Source organism: Notolepis coatsorum (assembly GCF_963971535.1).
Source record: "Notolepis coatsorum genome assembly, chromosome: 19".
Classification (NCBI taxonomy): Eukaryota; Metazoa; Chordata; class Actinopteri; order Aulopiformes; family Paralepididae; genus Notolepis; species Notolepis coatsorum.
In genome coordinates, this window is record NC_140183.1 from 13,056,162 (window position 1) to 13,081,088 (window position 24,927).

The window sequence follows — 24,927 nt, forward strand, 5'->3', positions numbered from 1 at the left end:
TACAGTAGTATTAGCCGGTAGCTGTGTTGTGTATGAGAAGGGAAGTATCAACCTGTAAAACCCCATATTGAGCTTGAAATAAAGCACCATACAGAAAAGGAAACTCTCCTCTTTCTTCCCTACATTACTGCATGACGGATCGCTACATTATGTTGATCCACCACAATAGAACACACTAAATAGCTTACATAAGTCTAACCAGCTAGCACTAATGTTAGTTTTTTTGTTTAGAAAAAGCTAACACCACCTTACTGTAGCTGAGTGGCGAGACTAAACAAAAATAGACTAAATTGAGACTAAACCTGTAGTTGACCAAAACTGACTAAACGAAAAACGGATGAAGGCGACTAAATAATGAAAACGAAAAGGAGCATTTGACACAAGACTAAAGACTAAAACTAAAAACAGCTGACGAAATTAACACTCCTCCTCAGTGCGTCCCCCGTTTACCATAGCATGGATTCAGCACTATACAGTTCAGACCCCCCCCCCCCTCTCCCTCTCCACGCAGGCCGGGTGTCACGCTGTGTAATCTAATGAATACCCAGAGGGCCATTGGACCAGAGCCAGCGCTCTCTCACTCTAGCCTTTATATATTCGTTTATTTACATGATTATGATAAATGGGACTTATGTAGCACTTTTCTAGAACTCAAGTCACTTTACACTGAAGGCTGAGGAGGAGAGACAGACAACAGCATGAACATACTGAAGGTGGAGGAGAGAGACAGACAACATCATGAACACACTGAAGGTGGAGGAGAGAGACAGACAACAGCATGAACACACTGAAGGTGGAGAGAGACAGACAACAGCATGAACACACTGAAGGTGGAGGAGAGAGCCAGACAACAGCATGAACACACTGAAGGTGAAGGAGAGAGACAGACAACAGCATGAACACACTGAAGGTGGAGGAGAGACAGACAACAGCATGAACACACTGAAGGTGGAGGAGAGACAGACAACAGCATGAACACACTGAAGGTGGAGGAGAGACAGACAACAGCATGAACACACTGAAGGTGGAGGAGAGAGACAGACAACAGCATGAACACACTGAAGGTGGAGAGAGACAGACAACAGCATGAACACACTGAAGGTGGAGGAGAGAGCCAGACAACAGCATGAACACACTGAAGGTGAAGGAGAGAGACAGACAACAGCATGAACACACTGAAGGTGGAGGAGAGACAGACAACAGCATGAACACACTGAAGGTGGAGGAGAGACAGACAACAGCATGAACACACTGAAGGTGGAGGAGAGACAGACAACAGCATGAACACACTGAAGGTGGAGGAGAGAGACAGACAACAGCATGAACACACTGAAGGTGGAGGAGGAGGAGAGACAACAGACGCGCATAAACACACAAGGATGGATGGATGGATTGATGGATGGATGGGTGGATGGATGGATGGGGGGCTGAGAGGAGGCACACTTCTCTGTGCGTTCAGTAGAAGGTTATCTGGCTGCAAGCTAGTCTAGCACAGCACAAATTAATGGAAGTGGATACGGACCAGCTAGCCTAGATGTTTGCCAAATACACCTGTCCCGGAGTTATAAGCTAGGCTAGTGGTCTGTATCCTCTTCCACTCCTTTATGCTAAGCTAGGCTATCTTTCAGCGTTCTACTGAACGCACAGAGAGGAAATTGGTATATATCTTCGATCTGACTCTGACTGTGCATTTCCCATAATAATTCTTTAAGTTATATCCACGATTGCTCAGCAAGGGTAGGATCTGGAGAGAGGTAGTGCGACCTTCCACACGTTGCACTCTCCCGGTGAGAATCTACGCGGCCAGGCTGGCTGCCGGCTGGCTGCACATGCGTCGGAGGAAAGCATGTGACAGTCTCCGGCCTCTCGGACCAACAGTAGGGGGGTGCGCAACAACCAGGAAGGGGGTTGGGAATTGGCATAACGACTAACAGTGGGATGGGAGAAAAATCGGAAAAAGAAGGAGGGGGGAAAAAAGATTAAAAAAAAAAACAGGAAAGACTGTCAGGTTTTAAACTGTGTGGGTATCAAACAGGAAGAAAGACTGTCAAGTTTTAAACTGTTTGTTTAAACGGTAATTCAAAACTGTTCTGTAAAGCGGAAATCTTCCTTTTTTCTCAACTCCAACTCCACTCCCATCTCCAGTCCAACACCCTCTATGAACCCCTTCAGTCTGGCTTCCGTCCCGCTCATAGCACCGAAACTGCACTGGTTAAAGTCATCAACGACCTCCTCATCTCCGCTGATTCCGGTGCCCTCAACATCCTGATCCTACTCGATCTCAGTGCAGCCTTTGACACAGTGTGTCACTCCATCCTCCTCCAAAGGCTGCACCAACTGGGTGTTGAGGGCACAGCACTTGGCTGGTTCTCCTCCTACCTCACAGACCGACACCAATTCATCTCCCTCTCCGGCCACACCTCCTCCCCCTCCCCAGTCACACAGGGGGTCCCCCAAGGCTCAGTCCTTGGCCCCCTGCTCTTCATCTGCTACATTCTCCCCCTTGGTCACATCATCCGTAAATACCACCTCAACTTCCACTGCTACGCTGATGACACCCAAATCTACATCAGTACACAATCCCCCCACAGCCCACCCCTCAGTCACATCGAATCCTGCATTACCGAACTCCAAACTTGGATGACTCACAACTTCCTCAAATTGAACAGTGACAAGACTGAACTTCTCATTATTGGCACCAAAACCACCCTCACCAGATCCGGACCATCACACTCACCATCAACGACTCCACCATCACCCCCTCCCCCCTAGTCCGAAACCTTGGTGTCCTCCTTGACCCCACCCTCTCATTTGACCCCCACGTCCGCTCCATCGTAAAAATATCTTACTTTCACCTCCGCAACATTGCAAAAATCCGTCACTGCCTCTCCCCCCCCTGCTGCTGAATCCCTCATTCACGCCTTCATCTCCTCCCGCCTGGACTACTGCAACTCCCTCCTCACTGGTATCACTTCCCGCTCCCTCCATAAACTGCAAATGGTCCAAAATTCAGCCGCCCGCCTCCTCACTAACACCCGGTCCCGCGAACACATCACTCCTGTCCTCCACTCTCTCCACTGGCTCCCGATCAAACACAGCATAAACTTTAAAACACTACTCCTCACCTTCAAAGCCCTCCACAGCCTGGCCCCCCCCTACCTGACTGATCTCCTTCTTCCCTACCGCCCCACCCGTTCCCTCCGGTCCTCCTCCACTGCCTCCCTCACTGTCTCGACATCCAAGCTTAAAAACTTGGATCGGGCCTTCTCTCGTACTGCACCCCGACTCTGGAACTCCCTCCCCCAGTCCATCAGAGACTCCCCCACACTCTCCACCTTCAAAGCTCGCCTCAAAACCCACCTGTTCTCCCTTGCCTTCAACCCCCCCCCACCCATAACCCCCCCCCCCCCCCCCCCTCCAACCTGATTGATGTCTGTCTCCAGTCTTTTTGTGCTATCATGCGGTCTTCCCTGTTCCCCCCATGGTCTCATGTTCCTTTTGTTTTTGTTTCTTTGTTGTTTCTTTGTTTTTGTTTCTTTCCTTTTGTTTCTTTGTTTTTACTTTTGCTCCCGACTATTGTCAGCGACTTCGGGTTATTGAGAAGCGCTATATAAATTAAATTAATTATTATTATTATTAGATAACTATTTTATTGCACTGCACTGTTGCATTGTTTTGTCTATTCCATTTGACTCTTTTGTTACCGTCTATTCTTTTTAAGTCAGTGATAATCAAGCCGTAAACAAAGAGGCTTATTAAGATGTTAGTATCCTAATATGAAAAACTATGTGATTTAATGTTCTATGTCTTACATGATAATTTTGATGCTCGTTTTATACTTAGTTTATGTCTGCACTTTATGTATTGCTCTTGATCTGTAAATGTTGTGCTCATTTTATGTATTTTCTTTACTGCCGTGAAGCACATTGAGCTGCAATTCTTGTCTGAAAGGTGCTATACAAATAACGATTATTATTATTATTATTATTATTATTATTATTATTATTATTATTATTATTATTATTATTATTATTATTATTATTATTATTATTATTATTATTATTATTATTATTGACGTGGGACTGGAGAACTGTGAGCGACTCTGATATGACTCTAAATATTTCCACTGCAAGACATTGATGTTTGATCCCCGTACTCTGCAGCGATGAGGTTAAAGTGCAAACTACTGTAGCATCTGTAAATGTTGCGATTGAACTCTTATGAGGACATATGGATAAACAACCCTTAATAGAGGGGGGGGGGGGGGGGGGCGGGGGGCAACAATTTAAGTTATTCATATTTATCTTTGAAGCTGTGAAGCCCAGTGAGACGTCTAATGTGATTCTGGCGTTAAAGGGATAAATGTGACTTGACTTGACTTCAGCCTCCCCAGCGGGAGCAGGACCAGTTGGGGCTAATTTGATGCGTCAGACCCCTGTTTACTCGCAGTACGTAACTTATATATACGGGTTTAGTCGAGCGCTTACTCAACGCCACGGAAGAGTTCTTCAGAACCCGGCTTAGTCACAACTGAAGAACCACAGAGATGCATTTAAATTAGGGATGTCCGATATTATCGGCCGATATTGGCATTAAAATGTAATATTGGAAATTATCGGTATCTGTTTTCCAAAAAGAAAAAAGATTTAACCTTTTATTTATCCAGGCAAGCAAGTAAGAACAAATTCTTATTTTATTTATCGTCAAGTAAGTATGCATAATGTTGTGTTAATTCCACGACAAGAGATATGTAATGTTAATTACCTGAAATTATTCCGTTTTTTGGAGGGGCATATATCGGTTGATATCGGTATCGGAAATTAAGAGTTGGACAATATCGGTATATCAGATATCAGTAAAAAGGCCAATATCGAACATCCCTAATTTAAATGCATACGAGTGTCTGCTGACGCGATGCCAAGAGGCGGGTCATCGCGGCTGCAGAGAGAGGTCGTCGGGGGCGTCGCACAATACGTTTTTTTTTAACTACATGCTGACTGATTACGATTTAAAAACGTGCATTGTGTGCGGGGGGATGTTTGTTTGTAGCAGTAATGGAGAGCACCTGGCACTCACGGCAGCCAACGGGGTGATGGGGCCTTCCAGTCTGATGATGTTGTGGGCGGGGCCGTCCAGTCTGATGATGATGTGGGCGGGGCCGTCCAGTCTGATGATGTTGTGGGCGGGGCCGTCCAGTCTGGCAGTGTTGTGGGCGGGGCCATCCAGTCTGATGGTGTTGTGGGTGGGCCGTCCAGTCTGATGATGTTGTGGGCGGGGCCTTACAGTCTGACAGTGTTGTGGGTGGGGCCTTCCAGTCTGATGGTGTTGTGGGAGGGGCCTTACAGTCTGACAGTGTTGTGGGTGGGGCCTTCCAGTCTGATGGTGTTGTGGGAGGGGCCTTCCAGTCTGATGATGTTGTGGGTGGGGCCTTCCAGTCTGATGGTGTTGTGGGAGGGGCCTTCCAGTCTGATGATGTTGTGGGCGGGGCCTTCCAGTCTGATGATGTTGTGGGCGGGGCCACAGTATTTTAGGAATCTTTCAAATACAAGTTTTAGCCCTTTCAAACCTTTATTTTATTTCAAACCTTTATTTAAACTCGAAAGGCAACTGAGGTGACTGTTTTACTTGTTTGTTGATTTAGGTTCTGACTGTATTTCCTTGTTTGTTGATTTAGGTTCTGACTGTATTTACTTGTTTGTTGATTTAGGTTCTGACTGTATTTCCTTGTTTGTTGATTTAGGTTCTGACTGTATTTCCTTGTTTGTTGATTTAGGTTCTGGCTGTATTTCCTTGTTTGTCGATTTAGGTTCTGACTGTATTTCCTTGTTTGTTGATTTAGGTTCTGACTGTATTTCCTTGTTTGTTGATTTAGGTTCTGACTGTATTTCCTTGTTTGTTGATTTAGGTTCCGACTGTATTTCCTTGTTTGTTGATTTAGGTTCTGCCTGTATTTCCTTGTTTGTCGATTTAGGTTCTGACTGTATTTCCTTGTTTGTTGATTTAGGTTCTGACTGTATTTGACTTGTTTGTTGATTTAGGTTCTGACTGTATTTCCTTGTTTGTTGATTTAGGTTCTGACTCTATTTCACTTGTTTGTTGATTTAGGTTCTGACTGTATTTCCTTGTTTGTTGATTTACGTTCTGACTGTATTTCCTTGTTTGTCGATTTAGGTTCTGCCTGTATTTGACTTGTTTGTTGATTTAGGTTCTGACTCTATTTCACTTGTTTGTTGATTTAGGTTCTGACTCTATTTCACTTGTTTGTTGATTTAGGTTCTGACTCTATTTCACTTGTTTGTTGATTTAGGTTCTGACTGTATTTCACTTGTTTGTTGATTTAGGTTCTGACTGTATTTCCTTGTTTGTTGATTTAGGTTCTGCCTCGATGACCCGCGGGGGTTGGAAAGGGACCAGGCCTACGTCCGGCTGCAGTCCCGTCTGATTCGCTACGAGACCCAGACCACCTGTTCCAAGGAGCCGTGCCCGATCCCGTTCGCCCTGAGCCCCGCCCCCTCCCCGGCCGTGATGTCAGAACCAGGAAGTGTTCCCGACGGGGAGACCCTGCAGAACGCAGACGTGGCACGACTCAAACGCAGGTCCTGGGACACCGACGTCACCGGAGGGTGTCCTCGCAAGAGGTGGGTGGAGACATTACTGTAGAGGGTGTCCTGTGTGGAGACATTACTGTAGAGGGTGTCCTCTAGAGAGGTGGGTGGAGACATTACTGTAGAGGGTGTCCTGGCAAGAGGTGGGTGGAGACATTACTGTAGAGGGTGTCCTCTAGAGAGGTGTGTAGAGACATTACTGTAGAGGGTGTCCTCTAGAGAGGTGTGTAGAGACATTACTGTAGAGGGTGTCCTCTAGAGAGGTGTGTAGAGACATTACTGTAGAGGGTGTCCTCTAGAGAGGTGTGTGGAGACATTACTGTAGAGGGTGTCCTCTAGAGAGGTGTGTGGAGACATTACTGTAGAGGGTGTCCTCTAGAGAGGTGTGTGGAGACATTACTGTAGAGGGTGTCCTGGGTGGAGACATTACTGTAGAGGGTGTCCTCTAGAGAGGTGTGTGGAGACATTACTGTAGAGGGTGTCCTCTAGAGAGGTGTGTGGAGACATTACTGTAGAGGGTGTCCTCTAGAGAGGTGTGTGGAGACATTACTGTAGAGGGTGTCCTGGGTGGAGACATTACTGTAGAGGGTGTCCTCTAGAGGTGGGTGGAGACATTACTGTAGAGGGTGTCCTGTAGAGAGGTGTGTGGAGACATTACTGTAGAGCAGTGGTTCTCAAACTGTGGTACGCGTACCACTAGTGGTACTTGGTGGTACTGCTGGTGGTACTTGAAAACATTTCCAAAAAAGCTAAAAAAAAAAAAAAAAAAAATTGAAATTAGAAGCAGGCCAGGCCAGTGTTTCTGGTTGCGGCAGCGCGATAGTTAGATAATCTAAGTGGGGAACAACCAGGAGATCACTGTGACAGAGAGTAATGTAGTCTAAACAGTCATACATCTTTAATTCAACTTCAGCCCTGATTATAACCATTTATTTTTAGATTTCTTGTAATGTCAGATAAAAAATTAAATACTACCACTTTTCTGAAAAGAGTTGGTGTTAAATCTGACATTACAAAAAATCCATCAAAATATGTGTTGCTGCTAATCATTGACACATGCCTAGCCTGTAATAATCCCCCCCAGAAAAATGTACTTTGCATTTGATATATTGTAAATATTTTACTTTTTGTGTTTTTTTTAACAATAATTTGTGATGCCATCACACAAACTGGCATTTAAATGGTAAAAATTCAAAAATTCCTGCAGGAAATTAAGTTTTTGTAACAAAATAATCGTGTGTGTGTGTGTGTGTGTGTGTGTGTGTGTGTGTGTGTGTGTGTGTGTGTGTGTGTGTGTGTGTGTGTGTGTGTGTGTGTGTGTGTGTGTGTGTGTGTGTGTGTGTGTGTGTGTGTGTGTGTGCGTGTGCGTGTGTGTGAGAGAATGACGGACAATTGCTTGCTGTGTGTGAGAGAGAGAGAGAGAGAACGAGTGTGAGAGAGAGAGAGAGAGAGATAGAGAGAGAATTAAGTACATTTGCTGAAATACAGTTGTTCTTAATTTTCTCACTTGCTATGTGAGAATGTTAGTTATTATGTTCTCAATGCCCCTTGCATTGTATGAGTTGTGTGGAAGCGTTTGCTAGTTCTAGTACTACCCCTTTGTACATTGTAGCTGTGTCTGACTAAAGTTAACAATAAATAATGGTATTAGGAATACATTTGCCTCCTGTGTGAACTGTGCATAACTGAATAGACTGTATTTTAACGCCGGTCATATGGTGGTACTTGGAGAGCCAGCTACGTTCTCAGGTGGTACTTGGTGTAAAAAGTTTGAGAACCACTGCTGTAGAGGGTGTCCTCTAGAGAGGTGTGTAGAGACATTACTGTAGAGGGTGTCCTCTAGAGAGGTGTGTAGAGACATTACTGTAGAGGGTGTCCTCTAGAGAGGTGTGTGGAGACATTACTGTAGAGGGTGTCCTCTAGAGAGGTGGGTAGAGACATTACTGTAGAGGGTGTCCTCTAGAGAGGTGTGTGGAGACATTACTGTAGAGGGTGTCCTCTAGAGAGGTGTGTAGAGACATTACTGTAGAGGGTGTCCTCTAGAGAGGTGTGTGGAGACATTACTGTAGAGGGTGTCCTCTAGAGAGGTGTGTGGAGACATTACTGTAGAGGGTGTCCTCTAGAGAGGTGGGTAGAGACATTACTGTAGAGGGTGTCCTGTGTGGAGACATTACTGTAGAGGGTGTCCTGTGTGGAGACATTACTGTAGAGGGTGTCCTCTAGAGAGGTGTGTAGAGACATTACTGTAGAGGGTGTCCTCTAGAGAGGTGGGTAGAGACATTACTGTAGAGGGTGTCCTGTGTGGAGACATTACTGTAGAGGGTGTCCTCTAGAGAGGTGGGTGGAGACATTACTGTAGAGGGTGTCCTCTAGAGAGGTGGGTGGAGACATTACTGTAGAGGGTGTCCTGTGTGGAGACATTACTGTAGAGGGTGTCCTCTAGAGAGGTGTGTGGAGACATTACTGTAGAGGGTGTCCTCTAGAGAGGTGGGTGGAGACATTACTGTAGAGGGTGTCCTCTAGAGAGGTGTGTAGAGACATTACTGTAGAGGGTGTCCTCTAGAGAGGTGTGTAGAGACATTACTGTAGAGGGTGTCCTGTGTGGAGACATTACTGTAGAGCAGGGGTCAGCAACCTTTTTGACATGGAGTGCCTGTTTGAAATATAGTTGTAACTAGTGTGCCTCAACAATATTCCATGCATCGTAAATATTTTTTCTCATAAGAGAGCTGGTTAGATGATGCATGATGTTGATGGTAGCTGGTTAGATGATGCATGGTGTTGATAGTAGCTGGTTAGATGATGCATGGTGTTGATAGTAGCTGGTTAGATGATGCTTGGTGTTGATAGTAGCTGGTTAGATGATGCTTGGTGTTGATAGTAGCTGGTTAGATGATGCATGGTGTTGGGAGTAGCTGGTTAGATGATGCATGGTGTTGGGAGTAGCTGGTTAGATGATGCTTGGTGTTGATAGTAGCTGGTTAGATGATGCTTGGTGTTGATAGTAGCTGGTTAGATGATGCTTGGTGTTGATAGTAGCTGGTTAGATGATGCATGGTGTTGATAGTAGCTGGTTAGATGATGCATGGTGTTGATAGTAGCTGGTTAGAAGATGATGCATGGTGTTGATAGTAGCTGGTTAGATGATGCATGGTGTTGATAGTAGCTGGTTAGATGATGCATGGTGTTGATAGTAGCTGGTTAGATGATGCATGGTGTTGATAGTAGCTGGTTAGATGATGCATGGTGTTGATAGTAGCTGGTTAGATGATGCTTGGTGTTGATAGTAGCTGGTTAGATGATGCATGGTGTTGATAGTAGCTGGTTAGATGATGCTTGGTGTTGATAGTAGCTGGTTAGATGATGCATGGTGTTGATAGTAACTAGTTAGATGATGCATGGTGTTGATAGTAGCTGGTTAGATGATGCATGGTGTTGATAGTAGCTGGTTAGATGATGCTTGGTGTTGATAGTAGCTGGTTAGATGATGCTTGGTGTTGATAGTAGCTGGTTAGATGATGCATGGTGTTGATAGTAGCTGGTTAGATGATGCATGGTGTTGATAGTAGCTGGTTAGATGATGCATGGTGTTGATGGTAGCTGGTTAGATGATGCATGGTGTTGATAGTAGCTGGTTATATGATGCATGGTGTTGATAGTAGCTGGTTAGATGATGCATGGTGTTGATAGTAGCTGGTTAGATGATGCTTGGTGTTGATAGTAGCTGGTTAGATGATGCATGGTGTTGATAGTAACTAGTTAGATGATGCTTGGTGTTGATAGTAGCTGGTTAGATGATGCTTGGTGTTGATAGTAGCTGGTTAGAAGATGCATGGTGTTGATAGTAGCTGGTTAGATGATGCATGGTGTTGATAGTAGCTGGTTAGATGATGCTTGGTGTTGATAGTAGCTGGTTAGATGATGCATGGTGTTGATAGTAGCTGGTTAGATGATGCTTGGTGTTTATAGTAGCTGGTTAGATGATACATGGTGTTGATAGTAGCTGGTTATATGATGCTTGGTGTTTATAGTAGCTGGTTAGATGATACATGGTGTTGATAGTAGCTGGTTATATGATGCTTGGTGTTGATAGTAGCTGGTTAGATGATGCTTGGTGTTGATAGTAGCTGGTTAGATGATGCATGGTGTTGATAGTAGCTAGTTAGATGATGCATGGTGTTGATCGTAGCTGGTTAGATGATGCATGGTGTTGATAGTAGCTGGTTAGATGATGCATGGTGTTGATAGTAACTAGTTAGATGATGCTTGGTGTTGATAGTAGCTGGTTAGATGATGCTTGGTGTTGATAGTAGCTGGTTAGAAGATGCATGGTGTTGATAGTAGCTGGTTAGATGATGCATGGTGTTGATAGTAGCTGGTTAGATGATGCTTGGTGTTGATAGTAGCTGGTTAGATGATGCATGGTGTTGATAGTAGCTGGTTAGATGATGCTTGGTGTTTATAGTAGCTGGTTAGATGATACATGGTGTTGATAGTAGCTGGTTATATGATGCTTGGTGTTTATAGTAGCTGGTTAGATGATACATGGTGTTGATAGTAGCTGGTTATATGATGCTTGGTGTTCTGAAGGATCAGATTAAACCGAATATATATATTTATTTATATATATATATTTAATTGTATTTGTATATCCCCTGATATCCCTTGTATATTCCTTGTACAATATGCATTGAATATCCCTTCTAGTCTACTGAACATCCCATAATAGTCTCCATTCTACCATTGGACGAGACCTTGGTGCCAGGTCGCCATACCCCTCAGACCAGGTTCAATCGTACCGCTCAACATGTATGGACAAGTCCTAGTTCCGCGTAGGAATATGTCTACCGCACCACTAATGGTACTATTTGTTCATAGTGCGTATATATACTGCGCTATTAAAGTAGAGCTTTCTTTTAGTCCAGTTCCTTACCCTCCAACAGAGTGACAGACGCAAAAGCCTCCCCGCGAACCACGTGTGGGCAGTAAGGCCAATTCGGCCCAGTATCGGCATTGAGACATCGTGTATATTAATATTTGAATAGTCATATTTGGCACTATATCGTCGAGTTGGACGTATTCTATTAAGCTAATAATAGTCTATTCATATGTAGTGCCTCGTGCGGTAAGAGTTCTATAGTAATCAGCACCCCCATCGTTTCGGGCATCAGCTGGACGCTTATCCAGGGTGGTTGACCCCACGTGAAGCTGCACCCGAGGAGCTCCAGGCCAAAGAGCGAGTGGACCTGTATATTGGATTATTCTACCGACGACGGCTAGCCTTCCCCGGCTTGGATTATGCTTTGAGTACTTTGATTATTCTATGGATAAAGGCCAACACTGCGGTGTGTTGGAAATACCCCCCCCGGAGAGGACGACAGGTGAGAAGACGCTCTACACGACGAGGTCGCCTCACGTCTCTCCATCGTGGACCGGAGGACGCCGGCCACAGAGAGTCCAACTGCTTTCATCTGTGGATCGAGGATCGCTGGGCACCGGGTCGCACGACTGTGGGCTCTCCCAGGATACCCTCGGCCAGACGGGATACAGCCAGACTCTACCCCCCCCCCTCCAGCTGTCCTACAAGCAGTCGGAACCTTCCCCTAGTGTATCCAGCTATATAATCATTCAAGTATCATTGCTATTGTTCCCTAAATATTCCAGGTTGTATATTTGCTTCCTGCGCGATCAGAGATTGGACATTCGATATTGATCTACCTACGAATACTCATTTGCCATAAAAGTGCATACTATTTCAAATCATAAATGTAATTAAGTGATTGTTGTACATACCTTTTGCTATGTATTATTATTAAACGCAGACTTTCGACTTGGTACATTTGTGTTGGATCCGTTTCATCAGGTGGGAGTGTTTATCATAATTATTTATACCTAGTACTGGGTGGCCAGAGTCTAAAGTACAAGAGGTAGTGGTAGTAAGTATCATATCTAACAATACAGTCAGGGAATTGTACCCCTCAGTTACAATTGGTCCTTCGAGCCGGAGGGTAATCAGTGTAATATTAATATAGCGTTTGTTGTGAAGGGCCAGATTAAACCGAATATATATATTTATTTATATATATATATTTAATTGTATTTGTATATTCTCTAATATTCCCTGATATCCCTTGTATATTCCTTGTACAATATGCATTGAATATCCATTCTAGCCTACTGAACATCCCATAATAGTCTCCATTCTACTATTGGTCGAGACCTTGGTGCCAGGCTGCCATACCCCTCAGACCCAGTTCAAACGTACCGCTCGACATGTACGAACAAGTCCTAGTTCCGCGTAGGAATTTGGCTACCGCACCACTAATGGGACTATTTGTTCATAGTGCGTATATATACTGCGCTACTAAAGTAGGACTTTCTTTTCAGTCCAGTTTCTTACCCTCCAATAGAGTCACAGACGTAAAGCCTCCCCGCGATGCCACGTGTGGGAGTAAGGCCAAGTTCGGCCTACCATCGGTATTGAGACATCGTGTATATTAATATTTGAATAGTCATATTTGGCACTATATCGTCGAGTTGGACGTAGTCTATTAAGCTAATAATAGTCTGTTAATATATAGTGCTTCGTGCGGTGAGAATACTACCGTAGTCAGTACCCCATCGTTTCGGGCAGAGAACTGGCTGCTTACCCAGGGTGGTTGACCCTATGTGAAGCTGCACCCGAGGAGCCCCAGAGCCGACGAGCGAGTGGACCTGTATACCGGATTATTCTACCGACGACAGCCCGCCTTCCCAGGCACGGATTATGCTTTGGATACTTTGATTATTCTATGGATAAAGACCCCCGACACTACCGTGTGTTGGAACCCCCCCCCCCTGGAGAGGACGCAAGGTGAGGAGACGCTCTGCAAGACGAGGTCTCTCCACATCTCTCCCCCGTGGACCGGAGAGAGCCGGCCCACAAAGAGTCCACCTGCTTTCATCTGTGGTCCAAGGATCGCCGGCGCATTGAACGGCACTACAGTGGGTTCACCTGGGATACCCTTGGCCGGACGAGGCAGCTGGATTCTACCCCCCCCCCCCTCCTACTCCTGTCGGCTTACAAGCGACCGGATTAACCCCCTCTAGTGTATCCAGCCTATAATCATTAAAGTATCATTGCTGTTATTCCTTAACTATTCCAGGTCGTATATTTACCACCTGCGCCTTCAGAGATTGGACATTATCTATTGATATACCGACGAATACTCCTTGCCATAAAAGTGCATACTATTTCAATTCATAAATGTAATTAAGTGATTAAGTGCTTATTCTACACACCATCGCTGTGTAGGAAATAAAGACCTGTTTTCTAATTCGTACATTTGTGTTGGATCCGTTTCATCTACGTGAGAGTGTTCATGATAATATATTTATGCCGTGTACTGGGTGGCCGAATATTAAGTACAAAGGTAGTGGTAGTAAGTATCATATCTAGTAATACAGTCAGGGAATTGTACCCCTCAGTTACAATTGGTCCTTCGAGCCCGAGGGTAATTAGTGTAATATTAATATAGTGTTATTAATATTGAAATGGCCTATGATGAACACTCCACGAAACGATCCTCCTAACCAACGCCCGCAGCGCGAACGACGGCTCCCTCAGTACTTAGAGGCTTACGCTGTCAGTCAACAACCTAGTCTTCTACTAACAGTAAACGCGGTAAAACTAGAAAGTAAAAGTATGTCTAACCCCAACGCCCAGACTACCCCGACCATAGAGGCCCCTACGGGCTCTAATGTAACTGACCAAGTTCACGGTGGGGACCAGTGGGAACCAGACATGACTTCACACCCCGCCAGTACTGAAGAAGTAGTCCCCGATGAGTCCCGGGAGGAATACAACGCTACCGAGAGAGAACTCGGCACGGAAGAAGACGGGGAGAGCACCGTGGAGATAGAGCTCCAAGGCTCCGCAAGGAGTACCCCGAGGGAAGGCTCCCCTATACAACCGCCTTCTCCCAGCGAGGCAGAGAGGACCCTACAGCAGGCATTCCTCGTCAGCCTGAAAGCCTCTACTGAACGCGATAGACTCCAGGGTGAACGCGATCGATTGCAGCTACAGCAACGGAGCGAAGAAGAGCACATACGCCTGGAAATAAGACGCATTCAGATGGAAGAGAATGTGGCCCGAGACAGAGCAGACAGCCAGCGAGCAGCTGCTGGTGCTCTACGGGACGCAGAGCGCGACAGACAGCAAGCGCAACTAATAGAACAGCTGATCAGACGGACAACACCCTCTCCCTCCGCCAGAGGCTCCAGGAACTCGTCTAGACACACCTCCAGGGCGGCATCCCCTAGCCGAGTAAACAACCCTGAACTTGACCAACAGACGAGGTCTATACCCCCCACAGACCACCTCCCCCCACCGGTCCAAGCGAGACCTAGCAACCGGGAAGGAGCAGCATATCCTGTGGAGAGGCTAAACCAGAGACTACAAGCACTGGATGACCTAACTGAAGACGAAGAGGAAGAGGAGGAGAACCGCGCCCGAAGACAGCACAGTACTCTACCGGACCAGGAGGTCCGGTACAGCCCAGGCTATACTCCCGCGGAGCTGCGCTACAGACCCCCGACTCTATACACGGGTGAGCACGACGCACGACCCGCACCGAGGAACAGCACCTGGACAAGCGGGCCATGGTACACTGCCGGTACCAGCCCATACCAAGGAGCGGGAGGAGACTCGCCTAGGAGGCCTCCCCCCCAACGCTCGCCGATGTATCCACAGTCAGCGTCATACATTGGCACGCCTATGGTACCCGACTTCACCCAAGAGAACCGGGCCCAGTATACAGAACTCCGCATGTGTCTGGAGACCATGTTGGTGGATGTATTGGATGAACGCCACAAATACGCCATCCTACTGCAGCACTTAAAGGTGCCCCGCGCACATAATATAGCGCTCGCCTACGCGACTTCCACCACCCCATACACAGCAGCGCTGGTAGCATTGGACCAGAGGTATGGGCGCATATGGGATTACGTGATCCAGGAGATCCGACACATCGACCGCTTACCCCCAGCAATAGACAATCGAGCACTGGACGACCTGTCCATCAGAGTGCAGTCCCTGGTAGGGATGTTGGGAGCGCAAAGAGAGAAGGGGAAGTATGAACTTTACGCCAACTCAAATGTGGAAAGGATCCTGGAGAAGCTGCCGCCCGCTCGTCAGGAGCGCTTTAGGCGGCAGAGGGACCACAGAGACCCGAATGGCCCCGAACCGAACCTCCTCGATCTAGCAGACTTCCTGGCGAGAGAAGTCAGCAGCCTACGGCTAGATACATTCGGACGGAGCACCCCTGGCTCCAGAGAAGGAACCAGACGACTAAATGATGGAAGAAGATCGGTGACTGTGATGCACCAATCGGAGTCAGTACCGAGCGGCAGGAGCCACAGTACCCCCTCCAGAACGGAGAAGTGGAAGATAGTGTGCCCCTACTGTGAGAAAGAACACTGGCTAGCGCAATGTGACTCCTTCCCCAAGCTGAACGCGGAGGAAGCAGGTCAATGGATAAAGTCCAACAAGCGCTGTTTTCGCTGTGCGCGCTCACACATGGCAGCCGAATGCCGCTTAAAGAAAAGGTGCACCAAGTGCGATGGAGCCCATCTGGACATACTTCACGACAGTAACAGACGGCGCCCTTCACCTGCACCATCCAGCCGCAAAGCGAGCGTCATGTACATCGATCCCGCCAGCAGCAGTGGAGCCCGAGTACTCCTAAAAGTAGTGCGTGTGACACTAAGCTACCAGAATAAAGTCCTGGACACTTACGCCGTCCTCGATGACGGGTCAGAGAAGACCCTGCTGCTCGCCTCCGCTGCGGCCCAGCTAGGGCTGCGGGGAAGCGAAACCCAAATGACAATTCGGACAATAAGACGAGATTTGAAGACTATAAAGGGCGAGAATGTCTCATTCTCTATCGCAGCAAGCGGCCAGCCTGAGCGACGGTACCAGATTGCAGACGCTTTCACCAGCCAAGAAATAGGACTGTCGCGGTACACATACCCCGTCGCCAAGCTGATGGAGAAATATGCACATCTGCGCAAGTTACCGATCCCGCTCATAGACAATGCTATGCCGACCCTGTTGATAGGCTCCGACCATGCAGACCTCATTGTCCCGATAGACCGGGTTCATACCGGACCCCGAGGCTGTCCTGCAGCAGTCGAGACCCGTTTGGGATGGACTCTCCAAGGCCCGCTCGCCAAATCTCTCAACCGAAGTACAGCCACTAGATGTCTCCACTCCCGAGTCACAGAGGGAGAAACCGCACTCCTGCAACACGTAGAGCGGCTATGGAGCTTGGAACAAATGCCCTTTAAGAATGGAAAGAAAGACATTCGCTCTAAAGATGACATTTACGCCATTCACCTCCTCGAGACAGGGACCAAGAGAGTCCCGGTCAACGGCGTGTTGAGATACGCCACGCCACTCCTGCGGCGAGAAGGAATGCCTACTTTCCACACCAAGACAGACGCCATAGAACGGTACCTGCTGAACACGGAGCGGCGCTTAGCCAAGAACCCCGCCCAAGAGAGTGTATACCGCGCTGAGATTGAGAAGCTCATCACAGCGGGACACGTCACAAAGATGGACATTAAAGAGGCTGACCAGACTACTGAATCGTGGTACGTGCCCCACCACAAGGTCCATCACAACGGTAAAGACCGCATAGTATTTAACTGCAGCTACCAGATCGGATCCCAAAATCTGAATAAAGAGTTACTGCCCGGTCCCACACTCGGCCCCTCCCTACTCGGCGTTCTACTCCGCTTCCGCCAGGAAAAGGTGGCCATCAGCGGGGACATTAAAGGAATGTTCCTGCAGGTGAGATTAGTAGAGGCGGACAAGCCCCTGTTACGGTTCCTATGGAGAGAGAAGCCAGGAGATGAGCACCCAGCCATCTACCAATGGGAAGTCCTCCCCTTCGGAACGACATGCAGCCCCTGCTGTGCGACATTTGCACTACAGAAACATGTAGCAGAGGACCCAGCAGCGGACGAAGAGGTCCGACACAGCGTAAAGAACAGCTTCTACGTAGACAACTGTCTACAAAGCCTTTCAACCCAGGAAGAAGCCGAGGCTCTCCTGATTAAACTCCGCGCCTCATTGATCAAAGGCGGCTTTGATCTCAGGCAGTGGGCCAGCAGCGATCCGCAAGTACTGCGCAGCCTCTCCTCCGAGGACAAGGCAGCCAGCAGCGAGACCTGGATGGCTACAATCCCGGGAGAAGCCCAGGAGATGACCCTGGGATTGGTGTGGCGATTCAAAACAGATTCGCTTCACTACAGACACAAGTCCCTGACTACGGAACAGGGAAGGCCGGCGGCGGCGCCGACCACCAGACGGAGTGTGTACACAACACTCGCCCGACAATATGACCCGCTAGGATGTATTCTACCGTACACCACCAGGGCAAAAATGATTGTACGAGGATGCCCCTGGATGACCTCACCCGTCGCAATGTCTACAGTGACGGCCCCGCATTCCTAAGACTCCCGGAAGGACAGTGGCCCATGCCTATCCCGAGGGAAGCAAGTCCAGAGGAGGTGGAAATTAAGAAGTCTGTGTTCTGTGGATTGAGCACCGTAGCCTCCACCGACCCTAACATAAACGATTGCACGTCCATAGAGAGTGCACAACAAAGAACATTCCTGCGGTACCACCCGGAGTGCAAGTCCCCCGCTGATATGTCAGCGGCTAACTACGAGGAAGCAGAATTGCTTCTACTGCAGCGAGCCCAGAGAGACTCGTTCCCCGATGAATTGGCCTGTCTACAGGGAGGAAAGCCCGTCCCATCCGACAGCAGATTAATTCACCTGGCCCCCGAGAGCGACGCTCACACCCTCATCAGAGTGGGTGGTCGCCTACGCAGAACCCCCAATCTACCGGATGACATTAAATACCCGATCGTATTGAACAGCCGACACAAGGTCACAGAGCTGATTATAAAGAAATACGATGAGGATGTACATCACGCAGGAGCAGAAAGAGTCTTCGCGGAAATCAGACGTCGTTACTGGATCCTACAAGGAAGAGAGGCGGTACGACGCTTCCAACGAACATGTCTAGACTGCCGCAAGTGGCGCACGCAGCCCAGCATACCAAGGATGGCTGACCTTCCTCCATGTCGCCTCCGAATCGGTGACAAGCCATTCCACTCAACGGGTATGGACTGCTTTGGCCCGCTGCACATAAAGAAAGGAAGAGGAACCGAGAAGCGGTGGGGTATTGTATTCAAATGCATGACCACCAGAGCGATACACATCGAGCTTCTCCCGACCATGAGCACAGACTCATTCCTTATGGCCTTCCGTAGATTCATATCACGGAAAGGAAGACCGTCTACCCTATTGTCCGATCATGGGACAAACTTTAAAGGCGGCGAAAGAGAGCTGAGAGAGAGCTTCCAAGCTATGGGCCCAGAACTTAAGACCCACCTCGCTCCAGCACAGGTTGATTTCCAATTCAACCCCCCAAACGCACCCCACTTCGGTGGCACTTGGGAACGAGAAGTGCGCTCCATAAAGACAGCCCTGTACGCAGTACTTGGGGCCCAGACTGTGGCGGAAGAAGTCCTAATGACAGTCCTCACGGAGATTGAGGGAGTACTTAACTCGAAGCCCCTCGGATATGTCTCCAGTGATGTGGCGGATATCGACCCAGTTACCCCCAACACACTCCTGATGGGGCGGCTAGATCCCACATTACCCCAGACAATGTACCGGCCTGAAGAAGCGAACGGCCGACGAATGTGGAGGTACAGCCAAGTATTAGCCGACAAGTTTTGGAACAGTTTCCTACTGCACTACCTACCGTCTCTACAGACCCGCCAGAAGTGGGTAAAGGAGAGAGACAATTTGACAGAAGGAACAGTCGTCATGATTATTGATCAATCACTGCCCAGAGCTATGTGGCCGGCCGGCCGCGTAAGCAAAGTGATCACCGGTGCCGACGGCAAGGTCCGAGCAGCTGAAGTGCTCGTCCAGGGTCGCACTTACACCCGTCCCGTGGCAAGGCTCATAGAACTGCCTCGACTCCCAGACACAATCGATGATGACCATGACCCTACAACCCTATGACTTTGTGAAGTTGACTGACCCCTACAGCAAACCCTTATGTGTAAATAGACAACGCGATTAATCTGTCTCCGTTTAACTGATTAGGTCTGGGACCTATTCAGGGGGTGGCTGTTGTGAAGGGCCAGATTAAACCGAATATATATATTTATTTATATATATATATTTAATTGTATTTGTATATTCTCTAATATTCCCTGATATCCCTTGTATATTCCTTGTACAATATGCATTGAATATCCATTCTAGCCTACTGAACATCCCATAATAGTCTCCATTCTACTATTGGTCGAGACCTTGGTGCCAGGCTGCCATACCCCTCAGACCCAGTTCAAACGTACCGCTCGACATGTACGAACAAGTCCTAGTTCCGCGTAGGAATTTGGCTACCGCACCACTAATGGGACTATTTGTTCATAGTGCGTATATATACTGCGCTACTAAAGTAGGACTTTCTTTTCAGTCCAGTTTCTTACCCTCCAATAGAGTCACAGACGTAAAGCCTCCCCGCGATGCCACGTGTGGGAGTAAGGCCAAGTTTGCCTACCATCGGTATTGAGACATCGTGTATATTAATATTTGAATAGTCATATTTGGCACTATATCGTCGAGTTGGACGTAGTCTATTAAGCTAATAATAGTCTGTTAATATATAGTGCTTCGTGCGGTGAGAATACTACCGTAGTCAGTACCCCATCGTTTCGGGCAGAGAACTGGCTGCTTACCCAGGGTGGTTGACCCTATGTGAAGCTGCACCCGAGGAGCCCCAGAGCCGACGAGCGAGTGGACCTGTATACCGGATTATTCTACCGACGACAGCCCGCCTTCCCAGGCACGGATTATGCTTTGGATACTTTGATTATTCTATGGATAAAGACCCCCGACACTACCGTGTGTTGGAACCCCCCCCCCTGGAGAGGACGCAAGGTGAGGAGACGCTCTGCAAGACGAGGTCTCTCCACATCTCTCCCCCGTGGACCGGAGAGAGCCGGCCCACAAAGAGTCCACCTGCTTTCATCTGTGGTCCAAGGATCGCCGGCGCATTGAACGGCACTACAGTGGGTTCACCTGGGATACCCTTGGCCGGACGAGGCAGCTGGATTCTACCCCCCCCCCCTCCTACTCCTGTCGGCTTACAAGCGACCGGATTAACCCCCTCTAGTGTATCCAGCCTATAATCATTAAAGTATCATTGCTGTTATTCCTTAACTATTCCAGGTCGTATATTTACCACCTGCGCCTTCAGAGATTGGACATTATCTATTGATATACCGACGAATACTCCTTGCTAGGGATGTCCCGATCGCCTTTTTTTGCTTCCGATCCGATCCCGAGCATGTGATTTTAAATATCTATCGATCCGATCGTTTCCGATCCGATCTTTCACATTAGTAATCAATTTTGACGCATTTTTGTCAGAAACTGGCAGAGCAAGACAAGCCCAGTATAATAGTTGCCTAGTATAATAGTCCGGGGCGCGAGAGCGGAGGCTTTTGTTATTACATTCACCCTGAGAAATGTGATTCTGCTTCATATGAGAAATATTAAAAGTTTCAATATATGTTTGCACATTAGTATACATTCAGTGTTCGACTTACGTAATGGTCCATTCTGGTCTGAAACGGCGACGATAATCCAGTTGAAAAGTTAGTTTGAAAACTTCGCCTCCAGCCTGCTGCTTCATGAGTTTTTCCTCCACGCGGAATCTCCTCCTTGCAAACATTGCAACTGGCTTGACTTTATATTTTAAAATGCTTAGTTCCAAACCTCTGACATTAAGTCTAGCTGCTCAAGTCAGTGGATATTAACCGTGTTTCGGGAGCGACGTGTTGTTGTTGTGATCAATTCAATGTGGTCGCGTGTAGCGTGTAGCGTCTAAATTAAAGGGAATGTTTGTTGCAACGGTGAAAATTAAAGGGGAATGTGTTTGTTGTGGATAATTATTCTGCTCTGTGTGACAATAAATACATTAATGATGATATATTATATGTAATTTAAAACCAAAACTAAGGCCTCCGTATGAGTTTAAGACGTGGACATGGTCATGTTTGTTGAATAAAATTTTTCTTTTTTTGACTGCCGATTTTTATTATTATTTTTTCCCGATCCCCGATACTCTGAAAAGCACGTGATCGACGCCGATTCCGATCACGTGATCGGATCGGGACATCCCTACTCCTTGCCATAAAAGTGCATACTATTTCAATTCATAAATGTAATTAAGTGATTAAGTGCTTATTCTACACACCATCGCTGTGTAGGAAATAAAGACCTGTTTTCTAATTCGTACATTTGTGTTGGATCCGTTTCATCTACGTGAGAGTGTTCATGATAATATATTTATGCCGTGTACTGGGTGGCCGAATATTAAGTACAAAGGTAGTGGTAGTAAGTATCATATCTAGTAATACAGTCAGGGAATTGTACCCCTCAGTTACAGCGTTATTAATATTAAAATGGCCTATGATGAACACTCCACGAAACGATCCTCCTAACCAACAACGCCCGCGGCGCAAACGACAGCTCCCTCAGTACCTAGAGGCTTACGCTGTCAGTCAACAACCTAGTCTTCTACCAACAGTAAACGCGGTAAAACTAGAAAGTAAAATTATGTCTAACCCTAACGACCAGGCTACCCCGACCATAGAGGCCCCTATGGGTTCTAACGTAACTGACCCAGCTCACGGTGGGGACCAGGGGGAACCAGACATGACTTTACACCCCGCCAATACCGAAGAAGTAGTCCCCGACGAGTCCCGGGAGGAAGACAACACTACCGAGAGAGAACTCGGCACGGAAGAAGATGAGGAGAGCACCGTGGAGATAGAGCTCCAAGACTCCGCACGGAGTACCCCAAGGGACGGCTCCCCTACACAACCGTCTTCTCCCAGCGAGGCAGAGAGGACACTACAGCAGGCATTCCTCGTCAGCCTGAAAGCCTCTACTGAACGCGATAGACTCCAGGGTGAACGCGATCGATTGCAGATACAGCAACGGAGCGAAGAAGAGCACATACGCCTGGAAATAAGACGCATTCAGATGGAAGAGAATATGGCAAGAGACCGGGCCGACGCCCAGCGCGCCGCCACCGGTGCCCAGAGAGAATCGGATCTCACCAAGCGCGAAGCCGAGCGCGACAGAGCACAAGCGCAACTAATAGAACAGCTGATCAGAAGGACAACACCCCCTCCCTCCACCAGAGGCTCCAGGAACTCGTCTAGACATCACTCCAGGGCGGCATCCCCTAGCCGAGTAAGCGACCCTGAACTTGACCAACAGACGAGGTTTATACCCCCCGCAGACCCCCTTCCCCAACCGGTCCAAGCGAGACCCAGCCACCGGGAAGGAGCAGCATACACTGCGGAGAGGCTAAATCAGAGACTACAAGCCCTGGATGACCTAACGGAAGACGAAGAGGAAGAGGAGGAGAACCACGCCCGACGACAGCACAGTACTCTACCGGACCAGGAGGTCCAGTACAGCCCAGGCTATACCCCCGCGGAGCTGCGCTACAGACCCCCGCCGCTATTCACGGGTGAGCACGACGCACGACCCGCACCGAGGAACAGCACCTGGACCAGCGGGCCATGGTACACAGCCGGTACCAGCCCACGCCAAGGAGCAGGAGGAGACTCGCCTAGGAGGCTTCTCCCCCAACGCTCGCCGATGTATCAACAATCCGCGTCATACATTGGCACACCTATGGTACCAGACTTCACCCAGGAGAACCGGGCCCAGTATACGGAGCTCCGCATGTGTCTGGAGACAATGTTGGTGGATGTCATTGATGAACGCCATAAATACGCGATACTACTGAAGCATTTAAGGGTACCCCGCGCGCACAACATATCGCTCACCTACGCCACTTCCACGACCCCATACACCGCAGCGCTGGTAGCGTTGGACCAGAGATATGGACGTATATGGGATTACGTGATCCAGGAGATCAGGCACATCGACCGCCTACCCCCAGCAACAGACAATCGAGCACTGGACGACCTGTCCATCAGAGTGCAGTCCCTGGTAGGGATGCTGGGAGCGCAGAGGGAAAAGGGTAGGCATGAACTATACGCCAACTCAAATGTAGAGAGGATCTTGGAGAAGCTACCGCCCGCCCGACAGGAGCGCTTTAGGCGGCAGAGACACCACCGAGACCCTAATGGCCCCGAACCGAACCTCCTCGATCTAGCCGACTTCCTGGCGAGAGAAGTCAGCAGCTTACGGCTAGATACATTCGGACGGAGCACCCCTGGCTCCAGAGAAGGAACCAGGAGACTAAATGATGGAAGAAGATCGGTGACTGTCATGCACCAATCGGAGTCAGTGCCAAGCAGTAGGAGCCACAGTACCCCCTCAAGAAAGGAGAAGTGGAAGATAGTGTGCCCCTACTGTGAGAAAGAACACTGGCTGTCACAATGTGACTCATTCCCCAAGATGAATGCGGAGGAATCGAGTCAATGGATAAAGTCCAACAGACGCTGTTTTCGCTGTGCGCAATCACACATGGCAGCCGAATGCCGCTTAAAGAAAAAGTGCAGTCGGTGCGATGGAGCCCATCTGGACATACTCCACGACAGTAACAGACGGCGGCCTCCACCCGCACCATCAAGCAGCAAAGCAAGCGTCATGTACATTGACCCCGCCAGCAGCAGCGGAGCCAGAGTGCTCTTAAAGGTAGTCCGTGTGACATTGAGCTACCAGAATAAAGTCATGGACACTTACGCCGTCCTTGATGACGGGTCAGAGAAGACCCTTCTGCTCGCGTCCGCTGCGGCCCAGCTAGGGCTGCGGGGGAGCGAAAACCAAATGACAATTCGGACAATAAGAAGAGATTTGAAAACGATAAAGGGCGAGAATGTCTCATTCTCTATCGCAGCAAGCGGCCAGCCCGAGCGACGGTACAGGATTACAGACGCTTTCACCAGCCAAGAAATAGGACTCTCGCGGTACACATACCCCGTAGCCAAGCTGATGGAGAAATATGTACATCTACGCAAGCTACCGATCCCACTCATAGACGGTGCTACCCCGACACTGTTGATAGGCTCCGACCATGCAGACCTCATTGTCCCGATAGACCGGGTTCATACCGGACCCAGAGGCTGTCCTGCAGCAGTCGAGACCCGCCTAGGATGGACTCTCCAAGGCCCACTCGCCAAATCTCTCAACCGAACCACAGCCACTAGCTGTCTCCACTCCCGAGTCACAGAGGGAGACACCGCACTCCTGCAGCATGTAG

The 24,927-nt window shown here is 48.2% G+C and overlaps 1 protein-coding gene across 1 annotated transcript in view; it reads left to right on the plus strand.

Moving 5' to 3' along the window:
• Nucleotides 1-24,927, plus strand: part of mtbp (MDM2 binding protein) — a 116,061-nt gene that overhangs the window by 67,479 nt on the left and 23,655 nt on the right. Inside the window, exon 18 of the mRNA XM_084336142.1 lies at nucleotides 6,375-6,638. Within this exon, the coding sequence (XP_084192268.1) occupies nucleotides 6,375-6,638 (264 nt within the window). The remainder of the gene's footprint in view (nucleotides 1-6,374; nucleotides 6,639-24,927) is intronic.